The 15,221-nt window shown below is 36.2% G+C and overlaps 1 protein-coding gene across 1 annotated transcript in view; it reads left to right on the top strand.

Annotated features, from left to right (window-relative positions):
* Positions 1 to 15,221, top strand: part of adamts12 (ADAM metallopeptidase with thrombospondin type 1 motif, 12) — an 83,364-nt gene that overhangs the window by 17,569 nt on the left and 50,574 nt on the right. Inside the window, exons 3-7 of the mRNA XM_056457337.1 lie at positions 7,018 to 7,192; positions 7,606 to 7,828; positions 10,288 to 10,372; positions 11,262 to 11,386; positions 13,052 to 13,201. Coding sequence (XP_056313312.1) covers positions 7,018 to 7,192; positions 7,606 to 7,828; positions 10,288 to 10,372; positions 11,262 to 11,386; positions 13,052 to 13,201 — 758 coding nt within the window. The remainder of the gene's footprint in view (positions 1 to 7,017; positions 7,193 to 7,605; positions 7,829 to 10,287; positions 10,373 to 11,261; positions 11,387 to 13,051; positions 13,202 to 15,221) is intronic.

Genomic DNA, 15,221 nt, shown 5'->3' with positions numbered 1-15,221 from the left:
TTCCCTTTAATTATAAGGTTTAAATAATTTAAGGGGACGTGCCGATCAGGTTTTTTTGCCCTTGAGTCTGAGTCCAAGTCATGTGATTTTGAGTATCTACCGAAACCCGATCCGATACTTCTATAATACATAAAAATGAATAAAGAAGAGTGAAGAAGCAGATCCAGAATGTTTTATTTTTTATTTAATTCACCTTATTTTTACATTCAACAACTCTGTTAACAAACAGGGCACTTCTGTGAGGTAGCTTGAACAGTTAAGTAATAAATAACATCAATTCTTTACTTTTGGACTTTAGTGCAACAGTAAATGGAAAAAAATCTAATATAAAAACAAATCTCAACTTAAAATACCCAGCAGACAATGCTAAGTTTACAAATCTCACAGTTTGCTATGGCAATGTTTTCGTCATAAACTTTATAATATTGCTGTTTCTGTGTAAGTCAAAAAAGAGGTCTAACCTTTATGCCTCTGCATTACTATATATATATATATATATATATATATATATATATATATATATATATATATATATATATGATCGGGAGGTAACGTCCGATTCTGGTCGAGTCTGAAATAGGCATGGGGTGGTATAAGATTCTGACTGTATGATAACCTTGGATAAGAATGTCACGGTTTCACGGTATTGTGATGACAGCTATATTTCGGAGTATTTTTATGTGTAGCTCTTCCACTACGCATTGCCACAACATGCTGTTAAATTTTTTTAAGACATCTGTGTCAGGGTTTGTCGAAGGATATGTGTGCGCAAAATGACAAATTGGCATTATGACACTCAAAAGTGGAGGCCCTTGCGGGATATTCAGGAATTCAAGTGAAAACCTCAAAAAAAAAAAAGGGTCGCAGAGACTAAATCATACTTTAAAATAGATACTAAATCAAAACATAATAGTTTGTTCATGCAAAAATATGTTGAACAGATTGGATAAAAATATCACGGTTTCATGGTATTGTGATTACTGCTCTAAAATATATTCTTTTTAAATGTCTGGGCAAAACACCAAAACTTTTACCCCTTTGAACACATTATATTTTATTTTGAGAAACATTTATAATATTTTGGAGCAGTAAACATGTTAGGCTAAATAATTTAATGAATCATTGACTTCTGCTGTCTTCATTAGTTTCAAAAACACAGATTTCTTTACAATTTAAAACAGCATTTTTGGATATCTTATCTGCTGGAGATACTGTTGTCCTAAAAACAAACAAAAACAAAGGTAACTTAGGTAACTTTTAAAGTAAATCTTATGTAGTTTTAAAACATTGACTTTTCCAAATCATGGTATATCTTGAAAATAGTTATCGCTCCATGTCTAGTCTGAACCTGTGTGATTGGGCCCAATTTTCGATCACGTGATCGGATCTGGACATCCCTAAATAATTTAGTGACATTTTAAGCACTATTTTAGCTGGATTAGCTTGTTGAATGGTCATCATAACCCCATTTTCTGATGTACTTAAGATATTTCCTAAGATTTTAAATAAAGAAATATGAAGCAAATAAATACTTATCTTTAAAATACAAATTTATTTCATGTATCATAAGGAAAATGAATCTGTTTTAAATTCCCAAAGTGGGGGTCGGGAGACAATGAGTGGGGTCACGACACTTAGAGATTGCCAAAAATCTAATTCATTTTATTAAACTATTGGAAATGACATCTTTTATCCATAACAGAAAAAAAGTAGATAATTGACACATTAAAAAAACAACAACATGCAAATAAAAATCCATCAGCCTTTCGATTTTTTTAATTTTTTTTTTGCGACCCCTTGGGTGATTTGTCATATCAAATCATATGGCATCATGGTGGCTCAGTGCATAGCACCATAGCCTCCTAGCAAGAAGGTCGTTGGTTCGAGCCCCAGCTGGGTCAGTTGGCATTTCTGTGTGGAGTTTGCATGTTCTCCCCGTGTTGGCATGGGTTTCCTCCGTGTGCTCCGATTTCTCCCACAGCCCAAAGACATGCACTAGGTGAATTGTGTAAGTTAAATTGACCGTAGTGTATGTGTGTAATTGAGAGTGTATGAGTGTTTCCCAGTGTTGGGTTGCAGCTGGAAGGGCATCCGCTGTGTAAAGCATACGCTGGACAAGATGGCGGCTCATCCCGCTGTGGCGACCCCTGATGAATAAAGGGATTAAGCCGAAAAGAAAATGAATGAATGAATGAAAAGAATCAGATGCAGCACATTTTATAGCATCAGGTTAAACTTTCTGACACATTTTACGGCACTCACATTAAAAATAAATACAGGCCACAACTAAACATGGAGGATGTTCTCTGAGTGGCGTTCTCCAAAATTAAACGATGAATAGGCTTATGTGTGCCCTGTTGTGTGCAAGGTTTATAGATTTATAACCACCTCAGAGGATATTGGGGGTCGCGAGTTAGTGGCATTGTTATCTTGGGGGTCGCAGGCTGAAAAGTTAGGGAACCCTTGGCCTATTGTCATTTATTAGGCAAATAAAAAACTGAGCGGCTCATTTAACTTTCCTCAGTCAGAATTTGGCCATCTGAATATTGAACAATTAAAATATAATAATAATAATAGTAATAATAATAATAATAATGTACAGCTTAACGATTTTTTTGCCTCTCTTGTAAAAACGTACATTTGAAAATAAATATATGGATATATGGATACACAATTGCCAAATTAGTATAAAAATGAACTTTAATATGGTCCGCTTTTGGTGCTTTAAACTTTTTTTATTGGTGATTTTTCTTTTTTCTTTCAAGAATAAGGTTCAAGATTTAGAATAAAAGTTCCTTGTAAAATGTTTTCTATGTTTAACTTCAAGGTCAGTTGTGAAAGATGACTTCACTTATGTAAAATTCCAGTTGGTCTTAAAGCCTTTGATGGGTTATTTTCACAATTTATGATGGCTTAGCAGTCAAAATAGGACAAATGAGCTCATGTTTGGGACAAATTCTGGACCTTTGTCTGTGGGGGGTGGGTCTTTAGAACCCCCCTCTGGCTATGGGCCCTCAGTTTTCCATATTTTGTGATTCATGTTTTTATTGTTTTGTTTATTTATGCTTTTGAATTGCATTATTGGACTTTGATCTTTCTTCCAACAACTTTTAACCTTGAAAAGTTTGAAAAAGTGACTTATGAACATTTTTAATAGTATAAAGTGATATATTGTCTGGGTTGGTGTTGTGTATTACACTATACAAAGACCTTGTAGTAATACTCATATCTCTTATTATTTCTTATATTCTTTCAAACTACTAAAATGTCAATAAAAGTCACTTTAATGTCAACATCAAAAATACAATTCACAACCGTAAATAAATGGAAAACATAAAATACAGAACAATTCGCGCCATACACATCTTGCGCCTTATTGCGCCGGGAATATGATAGGGCCCTTAATGTTTGCACCTTGACACAGATTTCTGAATCAGAAATAATAAATCAATACATTAATAAATGATTTAAAACAGCTAATAAAAATCTTATATAGTAAGAAATATAAATATCCTGATCCTCAACAACAATAGCGCATATTTTTCCAGTATTGGGCAGCCCTACTGTAGACTCAGCTATACTTTTTTCATTCGGAGCCATTTTTAAAGCAATATCTTTATCATAATATATCTTTATCATCTTTTTATGTGATAAGGTCTTAAATCTGGTCATTTTGGGCCTGTTTTGTCATCAGCCAGTTGAAAAATGCACAACTTTTAACATCCCAATTCTACTCATTGTAAGTCCTAATCTATAGCCAAAAAAGTGTGGCACATCTTACACTATTTTAGTGGTTTATACTGAGGGATAAGGGTTTGCTCAGATTGCTTAAAGTAGTTATGTACTATAATAATACATCAGATGTCACGTCTCATTATTATCTGGATTTCGGCTATAAGTAGGGAAGGTATTTTCTCTCTCATATTTGCGCTGTTTGTTCATTTTGCCTGCAAGTTCTTGCCAGTCGTGGCATTTTCTCCGCTCTGCAGGGGCTTTGGGATTAACCGAATGCAACTCATGCACATGCTGAAACACAAACCAATCACATTATAATATATTCAATGCACTGAAAATGAAAATGTGCCAATAATTATGCATTAACTGATGGTGCCATATGCAAATTCATTAAATGCTACACATCCATGCAGCAAATATGAAAATTAAAGGGATAGTTCACCCCGAAATGAAAATGCACTGACTATTCACTCACCCTCAGGTCATTTTAAGCCTGTATGAGTTTCTTTCTTCTGTGGAACACAAAGGGAGATATTTTGAAGAAGGCTGAAACCCTATAGTCATTAACTTCCATAGTATTTGTTTTTCCTATAATGAAAGTCAATATTTACAGGTTTTCTTTCTTCGAAGAAATCTTCATCTTTTGTTAATAGAAGAAAGAAACTCAAACATGTTGAAACAAGTTAAGGGAGTGTAAATTATGAGAGAATTTTAATTGGGTGAACTATCCCTTTTTAATCAGTTTTGTTTGTTTCATTCAAGATCATTGTCAGTATCCCCTTTCACACAGTGATACCAGTAAATATGTGGAAAATTACCAGAACTGTTTTAGCGGTTAATTAAAAAGAAGCGCTGTTTACACAGTCAAGGACGTTACGGAATTTTCTGGAAAAGACCGTTCAAACATCCATTCCAAAATACCGCTAAATCCTGAAATCATTAACCAGAAATGACCTCTAAATGGCCGCGCTTATATTTGTAAACATTTGACTACATTACAAACTCTATGGATGGATAAGTATCGTGCTGCTTCACATGCACACGCATCAAGCAACTGAAGCAGAGCCTGAAGGTAAACCAACAACGGCTTATCATTAGCATTTTATCGATAATTTTTTCCACAATTGGCAATAAGAAGGAACATAGAAACGTTATCTGACTAACATCTAGCAGCTAAATGTGTCTAGAAAAATATTCAAAGGCTTTTATTTTCATAAACAGCGCAGATGTGAATGGGTCTGAATGTTCTGATTGGCTGGAGTAGACGTCTCACTCTCACGTCAGCGCGTTCTAGACGTGAATGCTCTGCGTTCACATAGAGCCTTATTCCAGCAAATTACCGGTAACTTCTCTTTCTGGAAAATTGCAGGAACGAATTTACCGCTATTTTCAATAAGGGCCTTGTCACACATACAGACCTTTCTGGAAAATTGTCGGTAACTTTCCGGAAAAGTCTGTGAAGGGCAAATTTGGGCAGGATGCCGGGGTTAAACCCCTACTCTTTTTCAAAGCACATCTTGGAATTTTTTATGACTACAGAGAGTCAGGACCTCGGTTTAACGTTTTATCCGAAAGACGGCGCCCACTGACAGTATAGAGTCCCCTTCACTATACTGGGGCGTTAGGACCCACACAGACCACAGATTGAGCGCTCCCTGCTGGCCTCACTAACACCACTTCCGGCAGCAACCTAGCTTTCCCATGTGGTCTCCCATCCAGGTACTGACCAGGCGCAGCCCTGCCTAGCTTCAATGGGCGACTATGTGAGAATTGCAGAGAGCTAGCTGCCAGCGAATGAATTATGCAGCTAAGGCTTAAATCTGAAAGTGTTTAAAACTATTGATTCATCAATAAAAGAGTCAACTCATAGTAGTTTGAATGAATTGCCGCGGTAACGAGTCTTTAGCAGTGCCGATGTGACGTTGATACGGAACTCAAGCTCAGCCCATTTGTTGCGCTCGCAGACCCAGGAAAATTGAAACCCCACGGTTAAATCATGTCGCGAAGACGCTGTGCTCTGAAGTGTGAGGGAAAGTTGAAACTGTGAAGAGTCAGTGGTTGAAGATTATTTTAGCAAACATACCTCAGCATTACAGCCCCAGCCTTGTGCTGTGTTCTCGTCAGTTTTCTGATGAGTGCTTCTGGAATCTACATACTTACAACGGAGGATTCGTCAGCCGTTTGTTAAAGGAAGGATCAGGAAAGACTATTGATGAATGGGACTTTATCAGAGCTTGACAGGAACTTTACAGTAATCAGTTCATGGATCAGTTCCTTCCTCCATTTCTCAGTAACTCTTTATATTCTCATATCAGGCCTAATGCCATGTTGAAAACGCGACGTGTTCTGCTTTGTTTACTGATTTAAATGAGAATGTGAGCTCGCGATCCTCTGCCGTTTGTCACTGCTATGGCCACTGTCAGCTGTTCCTACACACGTGCGGCGGTTTCAGAATAGTTCAGCTTTTGCCGATGTGTGCATTAATACTGAATGTGTGTCACTGTTTTTACTTATGGTTAAAAATAGAGCAATATGCTGGTGTTAAACTGCCATGCTGGTCATTTCCCTCTGTCTGGCGCTGACCGCAGTCGACCAACCACAAGAGACTGGTTCATCGGCTCAATCAGCGCAGATTAGCATCGTGCTAAAGAGGACTTTGGGAACAAATGAATCGCTGAACGAATCATATGGGAGTCATTGGGATAATTAGGTAAAAGTAAATGCAGATTATAAAACGACGAAATTGTTTTTGTTGTTGGTGACCCCCAAAATCAAAATATGACCCTTTTTAATGCATAATAGGGGCTCTTTAATATGAATTTCAACATGCTTTCAAGCCGAAAATAAAGCGAAAGCATAATTCTCTTGAACAGCTCCTGCAGTTATATCACATTTGAGATCGGCTACTTTGATGCTACTTTCACTTTTCATAGAAATATTAAAAACACAGGAGAATTACGAGGATGGTAGTGGGATATTATGGTAAAATATAAGAGAATCCGAGCAAAAATTGGTTGGTTGACAGCTATGCATAAAATGTGCAGCAGTGAAAGATACATACAAGGATAAATGTAAAAATAAAATTTTAAAAATTGTTTACATTACATTATAAATCCTTTAGCTGCACTTTTGATTAATGTTTGTGCAGATGTGTAAAACGTATGCTGTATAAGTTTGTTCTGCTTTGGCAACCCCTGATAAATAAAGGGACTAAACTGAAAATGAATGAATGAATGATCTCTCTTATGTCTGACTGACTCTCATGTATTTTTGTTCTCCTAGAGAGGGCTGTTAAATTTACCAGAGGGGCCGTTATTGATCGAGCCTGTCCGTGGACGGAGCCCAAACCTCACTCATCCACAACACCCGCATGTGATCTACCAGAGCTCAACATGGAGGAGCTTCAGACGGAGACGCAGCACAGACACACACCAACAGAGTCCCTGTGGCGTCAAAGGTCAGACCAACAGCAAATAAATTTAGGATTATGGCTGTGTGTTCGCGTGGGTTTCCTCCTGGTGCTCCGTTTTCCACCACAGTCCAAAGACATTCGCTATTGGCAGATTGAATAAACTAAATTGGCCGTAGTGTATGTGTGTGAATGAGTGTGTATGGATGTTTCTCAGTACTGGGTTGCAGCTAAAAGGGCATCCGCTGTGTAAAACATATGCTGGATAAGTTGGCGATTCATTCCACTGTGGTGACCCATGATTAATAAAGGGACAAAGCTGAAAAGAAAATGAATGAATGAATGAATGAATGAATGAATTATGACTGTGTCTGAACTCTCAAGTAGGTACTACATAATAAGATAATCATCATTGTCCACTGTGGAGCATGAGCAGAAAGTGTGTGTTTGTGTTTGTGCAGATGGTTCCGGGTATTCCCAACAGGTGGAGCATGATCGGGAGCTCTGGGAGCGGGAGAATGTGGACCGGAATCACCGTCCGTATCCGGAGCGGCCACGGAGGATCTCTCCCCGCTCCATCAGCAGAGAGCGCTGGGTGGAGACTATGGTCGTGGGCGACTCCAAACTCGTGGACTACCATGGAAGTGGGAGCGTTGAGTCCTACATCTTTACCATCATGAACATGGAAAGTGAACTTTCATTGTGTCAAAACAATTAGTCCTAATTTAGCCCTAATATTAGACCAAAATTGAATAGTTCCTGTAAAATTGTAATTCTTCTTAATTGTAAAGGTTTAATGTTGCGTTCACATCAGACGCAGATGAAGCGTCCAGGACGAGTGATTTACATGTTACGTCAATGCAAAGACCCAAATAAACATCTTGCGGTGCTATTCGCGCGAATGACGCTGCGCTAATGACGCTATTCACGCGAATTGAGCGTTTTGCACGTTTGAGGCGTTTAACGCGCTAATCGTATGATTCGCTCGAGTTGGAAAACCTGGAGAACCTGGAAAACTTTAGCTGACATTTACGCCACATTAATCAATCAGGAGCTTGCGATTATGACATAGTGCCTGCTCTTGGTGTCCCGAGGGGAAATCATGCTGCCAACACAGGACAACAGCTCATCACACTGGGCTCGGCTCAGTCGAAAGTACAGCTGAAAGCTTCCATAATCCAGGAATCATTTCTGAAGGAGCTTATGAACTTTTTTCAGCCTCCCTAAAGCACATAAATCACAGCTACTCTCTCCATAAAATCCATGTTAACCATTTAGCAATGAAACTAGAGACACTGGGCAGACTTGTGAAGTGAATTTCCTGTGTGAATGAAGTGAATTTGATGCGTGAATGAAGGGAGTAAACTCAAAATGTTGAGTTTATTTATTTATTTATCTATTTATTCACGCAAGCCGCGTCTGGTGTGAATGCCCCATAATAGTGCAAGGAAGTTATTTTTCCCAGGATTTCCAATAGAGTTTTCTTCTGAACAAAGTAAAAAAGTGTTTGGCTAGAAAAAAGCATTTTTATAATGTAAAAACTGATTATTATTATAAATATTATTAGCCCCTTTAAAGAGTCATGAAACCCCCCTCTTTCTGTTCAAGTCTATCTCAGAATGTTTTCAAAAATGCTTAATAATGGATAATAATGCTTAATAATGTTGTCAGTTGGCTCACAAAATGAGACACAAACCGTGAGGAGACCCACAATTTTATAGTTTACGAAGTTAAAATCAAAGAAATAAACAGTAATTTAATGCCCTGCTTATATGGGACGAAAGCCGTTTTCAAGGTTTGGAAAAGTCAAGGTTTTAAAACAGCGAAAATTTTCTGCAATACCGTTTCTAAGGTATGTGCAGATTTCTTTATTACTTTTTTTTTTGTTTTTTTAGGACAGCAGTATCTCCAGCAGAAAAGATATCCAAAAATGCCGTCTTGAATTAAAAAAATATATATGTTTTTGAATTAAATGAAGACAGATATATTATTATAAATGTTTCTCAAAATAAAATATATTGTGTTTAAAAGGAAAAAAAGTTTTTGTTTTCTACCCAGACATGTAAAAAAGAGCATATTTTAGAGCAGTAATCACAATAACGCAAAACCGTGAAACCGTGATATTTTTATTCAAGGTTATCATACCGTCAGAATCTTATACCGGCCCATGCCTATATGTTATTTATAATTTCATATACACAGAACCACAATTTGTTATATCATTCTAAAGATAATCATGTAAACACTATAAATGAGGAGGACTTTTCTGCTCCTGAATCCCCGGATCTGAATGCAGACACAGTGGATAGCAGTGCAGCAGGTCTCTTGCCCTATCTATTCCAAGCATTAACCCTGCCGGTAATCTGGAGGCTTTAAAACATAGGTGAACACAGCTGCTCGGATATAGGTGATGTGTCTGAATGGTAATGAACTCCACTGATATAAGACAAAGTCCACCATTCTCCAATTCTCGTACAGCTCTCCAGTCAATATGCTTGCTGCAAACCAACAACTTTGCTGTATAGACTTGACAGAATCACGGGGAAAAACATGCAACAAACCCCATGGATCATGGAAACAAACACATAACGTTACGACACTTCATGAATGGTTAAATACTGCTTGCCGTCCGCAGACACGGTCTCACCCAGTCATTGGGTCTCACAGCTTGGCAGGTCTGACTTGCCTTCAGAAAGCACATGCTCTCATGAATAATTAAGAAGCAGGGTCTTCTCATAGAATAAGAAAAGTCCGCTATAAATAATAATGAGACACCGACGTGTCATCACTTCACTAGCAGATTTGCGCTACGTCACTGATTTTGATCCCGCCCCAATAATTATTTTAAACCTGGAAGATGAAATTACCTGACAAAAGCTCAAAATTATCCAGTTTTCCCCACAATTAAAGCGGACAGGTGCTAACGTTGTCTTAACTGATGCTCAACACACACACATCTGTTAACATTTTAATAAAAGTACTCCAGGGTGTCTTAAACCGTTAAAGGAGGCCTATTATGCAAAATCTCTTTCCCAAAGTGATAGCACTTGGGAAATGTTTGATTAAGAATTCAGATTTCACAGGAGGGCTAATAATGTTGTCTTCAACTCTATCTCTGACTTTCATTTGTATCATCTTTTGTAGGTGGCTGGAATTTTTCATGACGCCAGCATCGGTAATGCTATTCATATAGTACTGGTGCGGCTCATTCTGCTACACGGAGAGGAGGTACATGTGAATCGAGGCTTAAAGGAACAATACACTTTTTTATTTAAACAGGCTGACACAGACATCTGAGTTTTACCATTTTTTTAATCCATTCAGCCGATCTCTGGGTTTGGCAGGAGCATTTTAGCTTAGCATAGCATCAAACATTGAATCATTGATCCTTGCTGCCATACTATGGCTGCAGCAGGTGCAATGATATTACGCAGTGCTGTGACCTAGCTGGAGTGAGAGAGTAAACACATCCTCCTAGTAAATGGCAACTTTTCGTTTTCTTTTGGTCTTAGTACACGATGTAATCACAGAAGAGTCTATTTTTTGTATTTTTGATGCTAATGGTCTAATCCGATTTAATGATCTATGCTAAGCTAAGCTAAGCTGAAAGTGGTCCTTCCAGACCCAAAGATTGGCTGAATGGATTCAAAAATGGTAAAAACTAATACTGTTTAACACTAGGGGAGCTGTAATAATGAGACTATTAAAAATTAAAGCAAGAGGGCTCTTTTAAACCAAGACGTTTCTGCCTGAAACACAGTCAATGTTGAGATTTTTGGCTTTTCATGACGTGTTTTTCCAAAAAACATTTTAAAAAAGCACTTAAGTGTTTCTGTTGTCACACTTTATCAATCTGTGTCTGTAGATTTCAATTACAGAGGGATATTTTCAGACTCTACATAATATACCTCATTATGTATTTTATTCTACAAAATTAGAAAAGGGTGGTTCAAGGTGGTTTAGATTGATCATATATGCTGGTTAGCGATGGTTTAATTGATGAATGCTGATTTTGTTTGTTTATGGGACTGAATATATGCACAAAACTAAATATGCTGAAGTTTTTTGCAGGGTTACTGGATGCAATTGAAATCAAGTGAGTTATGCGTGTTTTCAGAAAGGACTGAAGATTATTCACCATGCTGATACCACTCTCACCAGCTTCTGTACTTGGCAAAAAAACCTCAATCCTCAGAGTGACACTCACCCGGCACACCATGACGTTGCTATTCTCATCACACGGTAAAAACACAGTGATCTGTAAATATGATTAGTGCACATAGAAATACATAGCATCTTTTTTTACATTGTGTGCATTTCATTATTTATTTATATTCATATATCTGTGCTTGATTTAGGACAAGATTTAATGCTATTGGATTTTTGATTATTACTGTTTTAATATTTTGTTATATTTTGAGCCGTAATTTGAAGTTTATTACAGTTCATAAATGTTTTATATATATATTTGTAATTTATTTTATTTTTAAATATATTTATATGTGTTATTAATTAGGTTTACATTTTCATTTTTATTAATTTTATTTCTAAATATTATAAATTTCTGTACATTTTTTCTTTAAGTGAACTTATTTTAAGTAATATAAATAAAATATATAATAATTTTTTTCCATTTTTTGTAGCTGTCATTACCCTTCTGTATATACAGTATATTGGGAGTGTAACAGATCACAGTTAATTTGTGATTCGTCAGATCATAACTAACAGTTCGGAACACATGTGACCCGCGGATTAATACTTTTTTTACTTTACTAAATTTGTGTTGATCATCATTTCATTCAAATCACATGTATGAAAGCATTTAGGCTTCCCTGTAAAATATAATGATGACTGAAGAGGTTGTGGTAGGTTATTTGGGATGTGGTGGGTTTATAGGTTGTTAAAGGTATGTTTATTAATCCTTCGAATTGCTGCATTCAAATCTGTGTTTGAAAAACGCAATAATCAAGAAAGAGATTCAGTCTTTAGTTTACAGTCAGATAACACAGAAGTACTGGGATAACAGTTTAAAGTTTAGATAAAACCACTGATGTTTATGGTAAAGATTAAAATCACCGTCATATGCATTTAACTTGACGCACAAAAAATCAAAGTTGTAGGCAGCAATTACATTAGTTAACCAATAGGTGGCGACAACCAGCCATCAAAAATATGCCACTGAATAAATCTTCAAAAATGACACATCTAGCAATGAAAGATGAAGTTTTATGAGTGAATAACTGAATCATTTATTGGAAATTAGACTAAAAATAAATATGGGTTGTACAAATTATAATCTTAAACTTCTACATTTTGCATTATCAGCAAAAGTAACAGTGAATTTTTCACAGTACTGAATATTTTACTTTATTTTTATTCAGCTGATTATTTCTTCACTTTATTTTTAATAAAAATTACAGGTTGTAAGTTCTGTTTGTTAAAACCAAAAGTGTCTTGCAGTACTGTTTTTGTAATAAATGGAAAGCAAATTACATTTGTCTCCTCCCCTTTTTGGCTGATCCGAAAAATGGTCCGATCCATGACTAAAAAGCCATAATGTGATCCGAACCCTACATAAAGTTCCATGATCAACATACAGATAAACTCGCTCACTCTTGTTTATGTCCGTTTCTGTCTATCCTTGAGCTATAAACTCATAAAAAGCTCCATATTGAATGATCTCACCATGTTCAATCATCCAAAGTTTGTCTTAGAAATTCCCCAGAGCTCCTGCATGCTGAACGCAGCCAAAAAAACAAGACGTCTGTGCCAGTTTTTACACACAGAAAATGTCAAAGAATACATGCAGTGGCCATAACTCTTGTTTCTCCCTGCAGCGTGACTTTAGTGGCCTGTAAAGTGAATGAAAGCAAGTTGTGTCTGACCTGAGGTGGTCTGTGTTTTCAGGAAGGATGTCTGCGCTGGCATGAATCAGCCGTGCGAGACTCTGGGTTTATCACACCTGTCAGGCATGTGTCAGCCGCATCGATCCTGCAATATCAATGAGGACTCTGGGCTTCCTGTGGCGTTCACCATCGCTCATGAGCTTGGACACAGGTGCGCTTATATTAGACAAACTCAGCCCAAATAATGTACAGTTAAAGTCAAAATTATTAGTCCTCCTGTGAATTCTTTTTCAAATATTTCCCAAATGATGTTTAACAGAGCAAGGATTTTTTCACAGTATTTCCTATAATATTGTTTCTTCTGGAGAAAGTCTTATTTGTTTTATTTCGGCTAGAGTAAAAGCAGCTTTTAATTTTTTAAAAACCATTTTAAAGTCAATATTATTAGCCCCTTTATTTTTTTCGATTGTCTACAAAACAAACCATCATTATACAATGACTTGCCTTATTACGCTAATTAACCTACTTAAGCCTTTAAATGTCACTTTAAACTGAATACTGATGTCTTAAAAAATATCTAGTTAAATATTATGTACTGTCATCATGGCAAAGATAAAATAAATCAGTTATTAGAAATGAGTTATTAAAATTATTGGGCTCTTTTTTAGCGATCTAGGCACATAGTCTAAAGGCACAAATGCATTAAGGGTATTTCCGAATCCACTTTTGCTATTTTGAGGACGGAAAAATATGGCACATGGTCTAACACGGTTGTGCTTATTCTCTTAGTGAGTTATGGGTGTGTTTTGAGCATAATGTGCATTAAACCAATCAGAGTTTCATCTCACATTCCCTTTAAAAGTCAGTTGCGTTGAGCCATGGCGCATTTGTTATTTACATAGCGGACTTTGTGAGTGGAAAAACTGAACGCTTCACTAGCAAGAAAACAGTTAAACAGAGCATCTGCAGCGCGAGGATAAAGAATAAGCCTCCTCCATTTGGCCTCTTTACTTTCTCTTTACTTTACCTTTACACTTTACTTTACTCCTTTACTTTCGTGGAGTAAGGAAATGGTGGAAACTCAGTCCACTGAAGACATCCATTAGCCTACATATTTAATTTTGTTTATGAAGCGTAAAGATTTGTTTTAAAACTATTTTTAAATTCAGTTCTAATTTCCAGCAAACGAATAAATGAACAATAATAACGAAGTGTGGTCAAAAAACTGAGTTACATCCAAACACACATGCTATTCTTATGCTCCATAAGGTGATGTAGACATCTCAAAAACCCAACAGGTGGACAAATCTAAACTTGTTTTTATTAAAACCAATATAAATATGCATATAATAAATAATACTTCTAATAATAATAACATTATACAAATGCAAATTGTCATGAATAACTAAAAAAACCCCAGAGATGAAGGCATGGAGGCAATTTATATTTATGTAGAAAATACTAATTTCAGTAACAATTTAATCCTTTAATTGTTTTCATCTGTAAAGATATTTGTGTTTTGCTGTACATCCTGTGTGTATTAAGCAAGCGTTTGGACAAAGGCGCACAAATAACGTTCTCTGCACTGGACTTTAGAGCAGCTTTCATTTGGTTAATGGCACGCTCTATTTCAGTTCCTCAAATTAGCAATGCACCAACAGTGCGCCGGGTGTATGATAGGGCCCATTGTGATCAGAAATGTGTTGAAAAAATTGGTGACATTTTTTTTCAGGAGGGCTAATAATTCTGACTTCAACTGTACACTTTACAGTTTATGTACACTTTACACTTTACTGTACAATTAGCAGTTTTGCATTTTTTGTAATTCATGTTTTTGTTTTTTATATTTTCCCCATTTATTTATGCTTTTTAATTGCATTATAGGGCCTTGATCCTTCTTCCAACAACTTTTAACCTTGAAATATGACATTTATGAACATTGTTGATAGTTTAAAGTGATATATTGTCTGAGTTGGTGTTATTATATTATTTCTTACACAATATATTATTTCAAACTACTAAAATGTCAATAAAAGTCACTTTGTTAAACTGTAGAGTTGTAAAGTTGACAGAGCAGAGATCAACATCCCATAATGCAATTCACAAAATACAGAAACGGTTAATTGACAGATATGTTTTACAGTGTAGAGCTGAATATGGAAATTGTTATTTATTCATTTATTTATTCATAACTGATGAGAAAGCAATACCATTTTGTTTTTCTGATTATT

The sequence above is a fragment of the Danio aesculapii genome, chromosome 5 (genome assembly GCF_903798145.1).
Source record: "Danio aesculapii chromosome 5, fDanAes4.1, whole genome shotgun sequence".
Classification (NCBI taxonomy): Eukaryota; Metazoa; Chordata; class Actinopteri; order Cypriniformes; family Danionidae; genus Danio; species Danio aesculapii.
The sequence above is the reverse complement of the archived record's forward strand: the minus strand, read 5'-3'. Positions and strand labels throughout refer to the sequence as shown.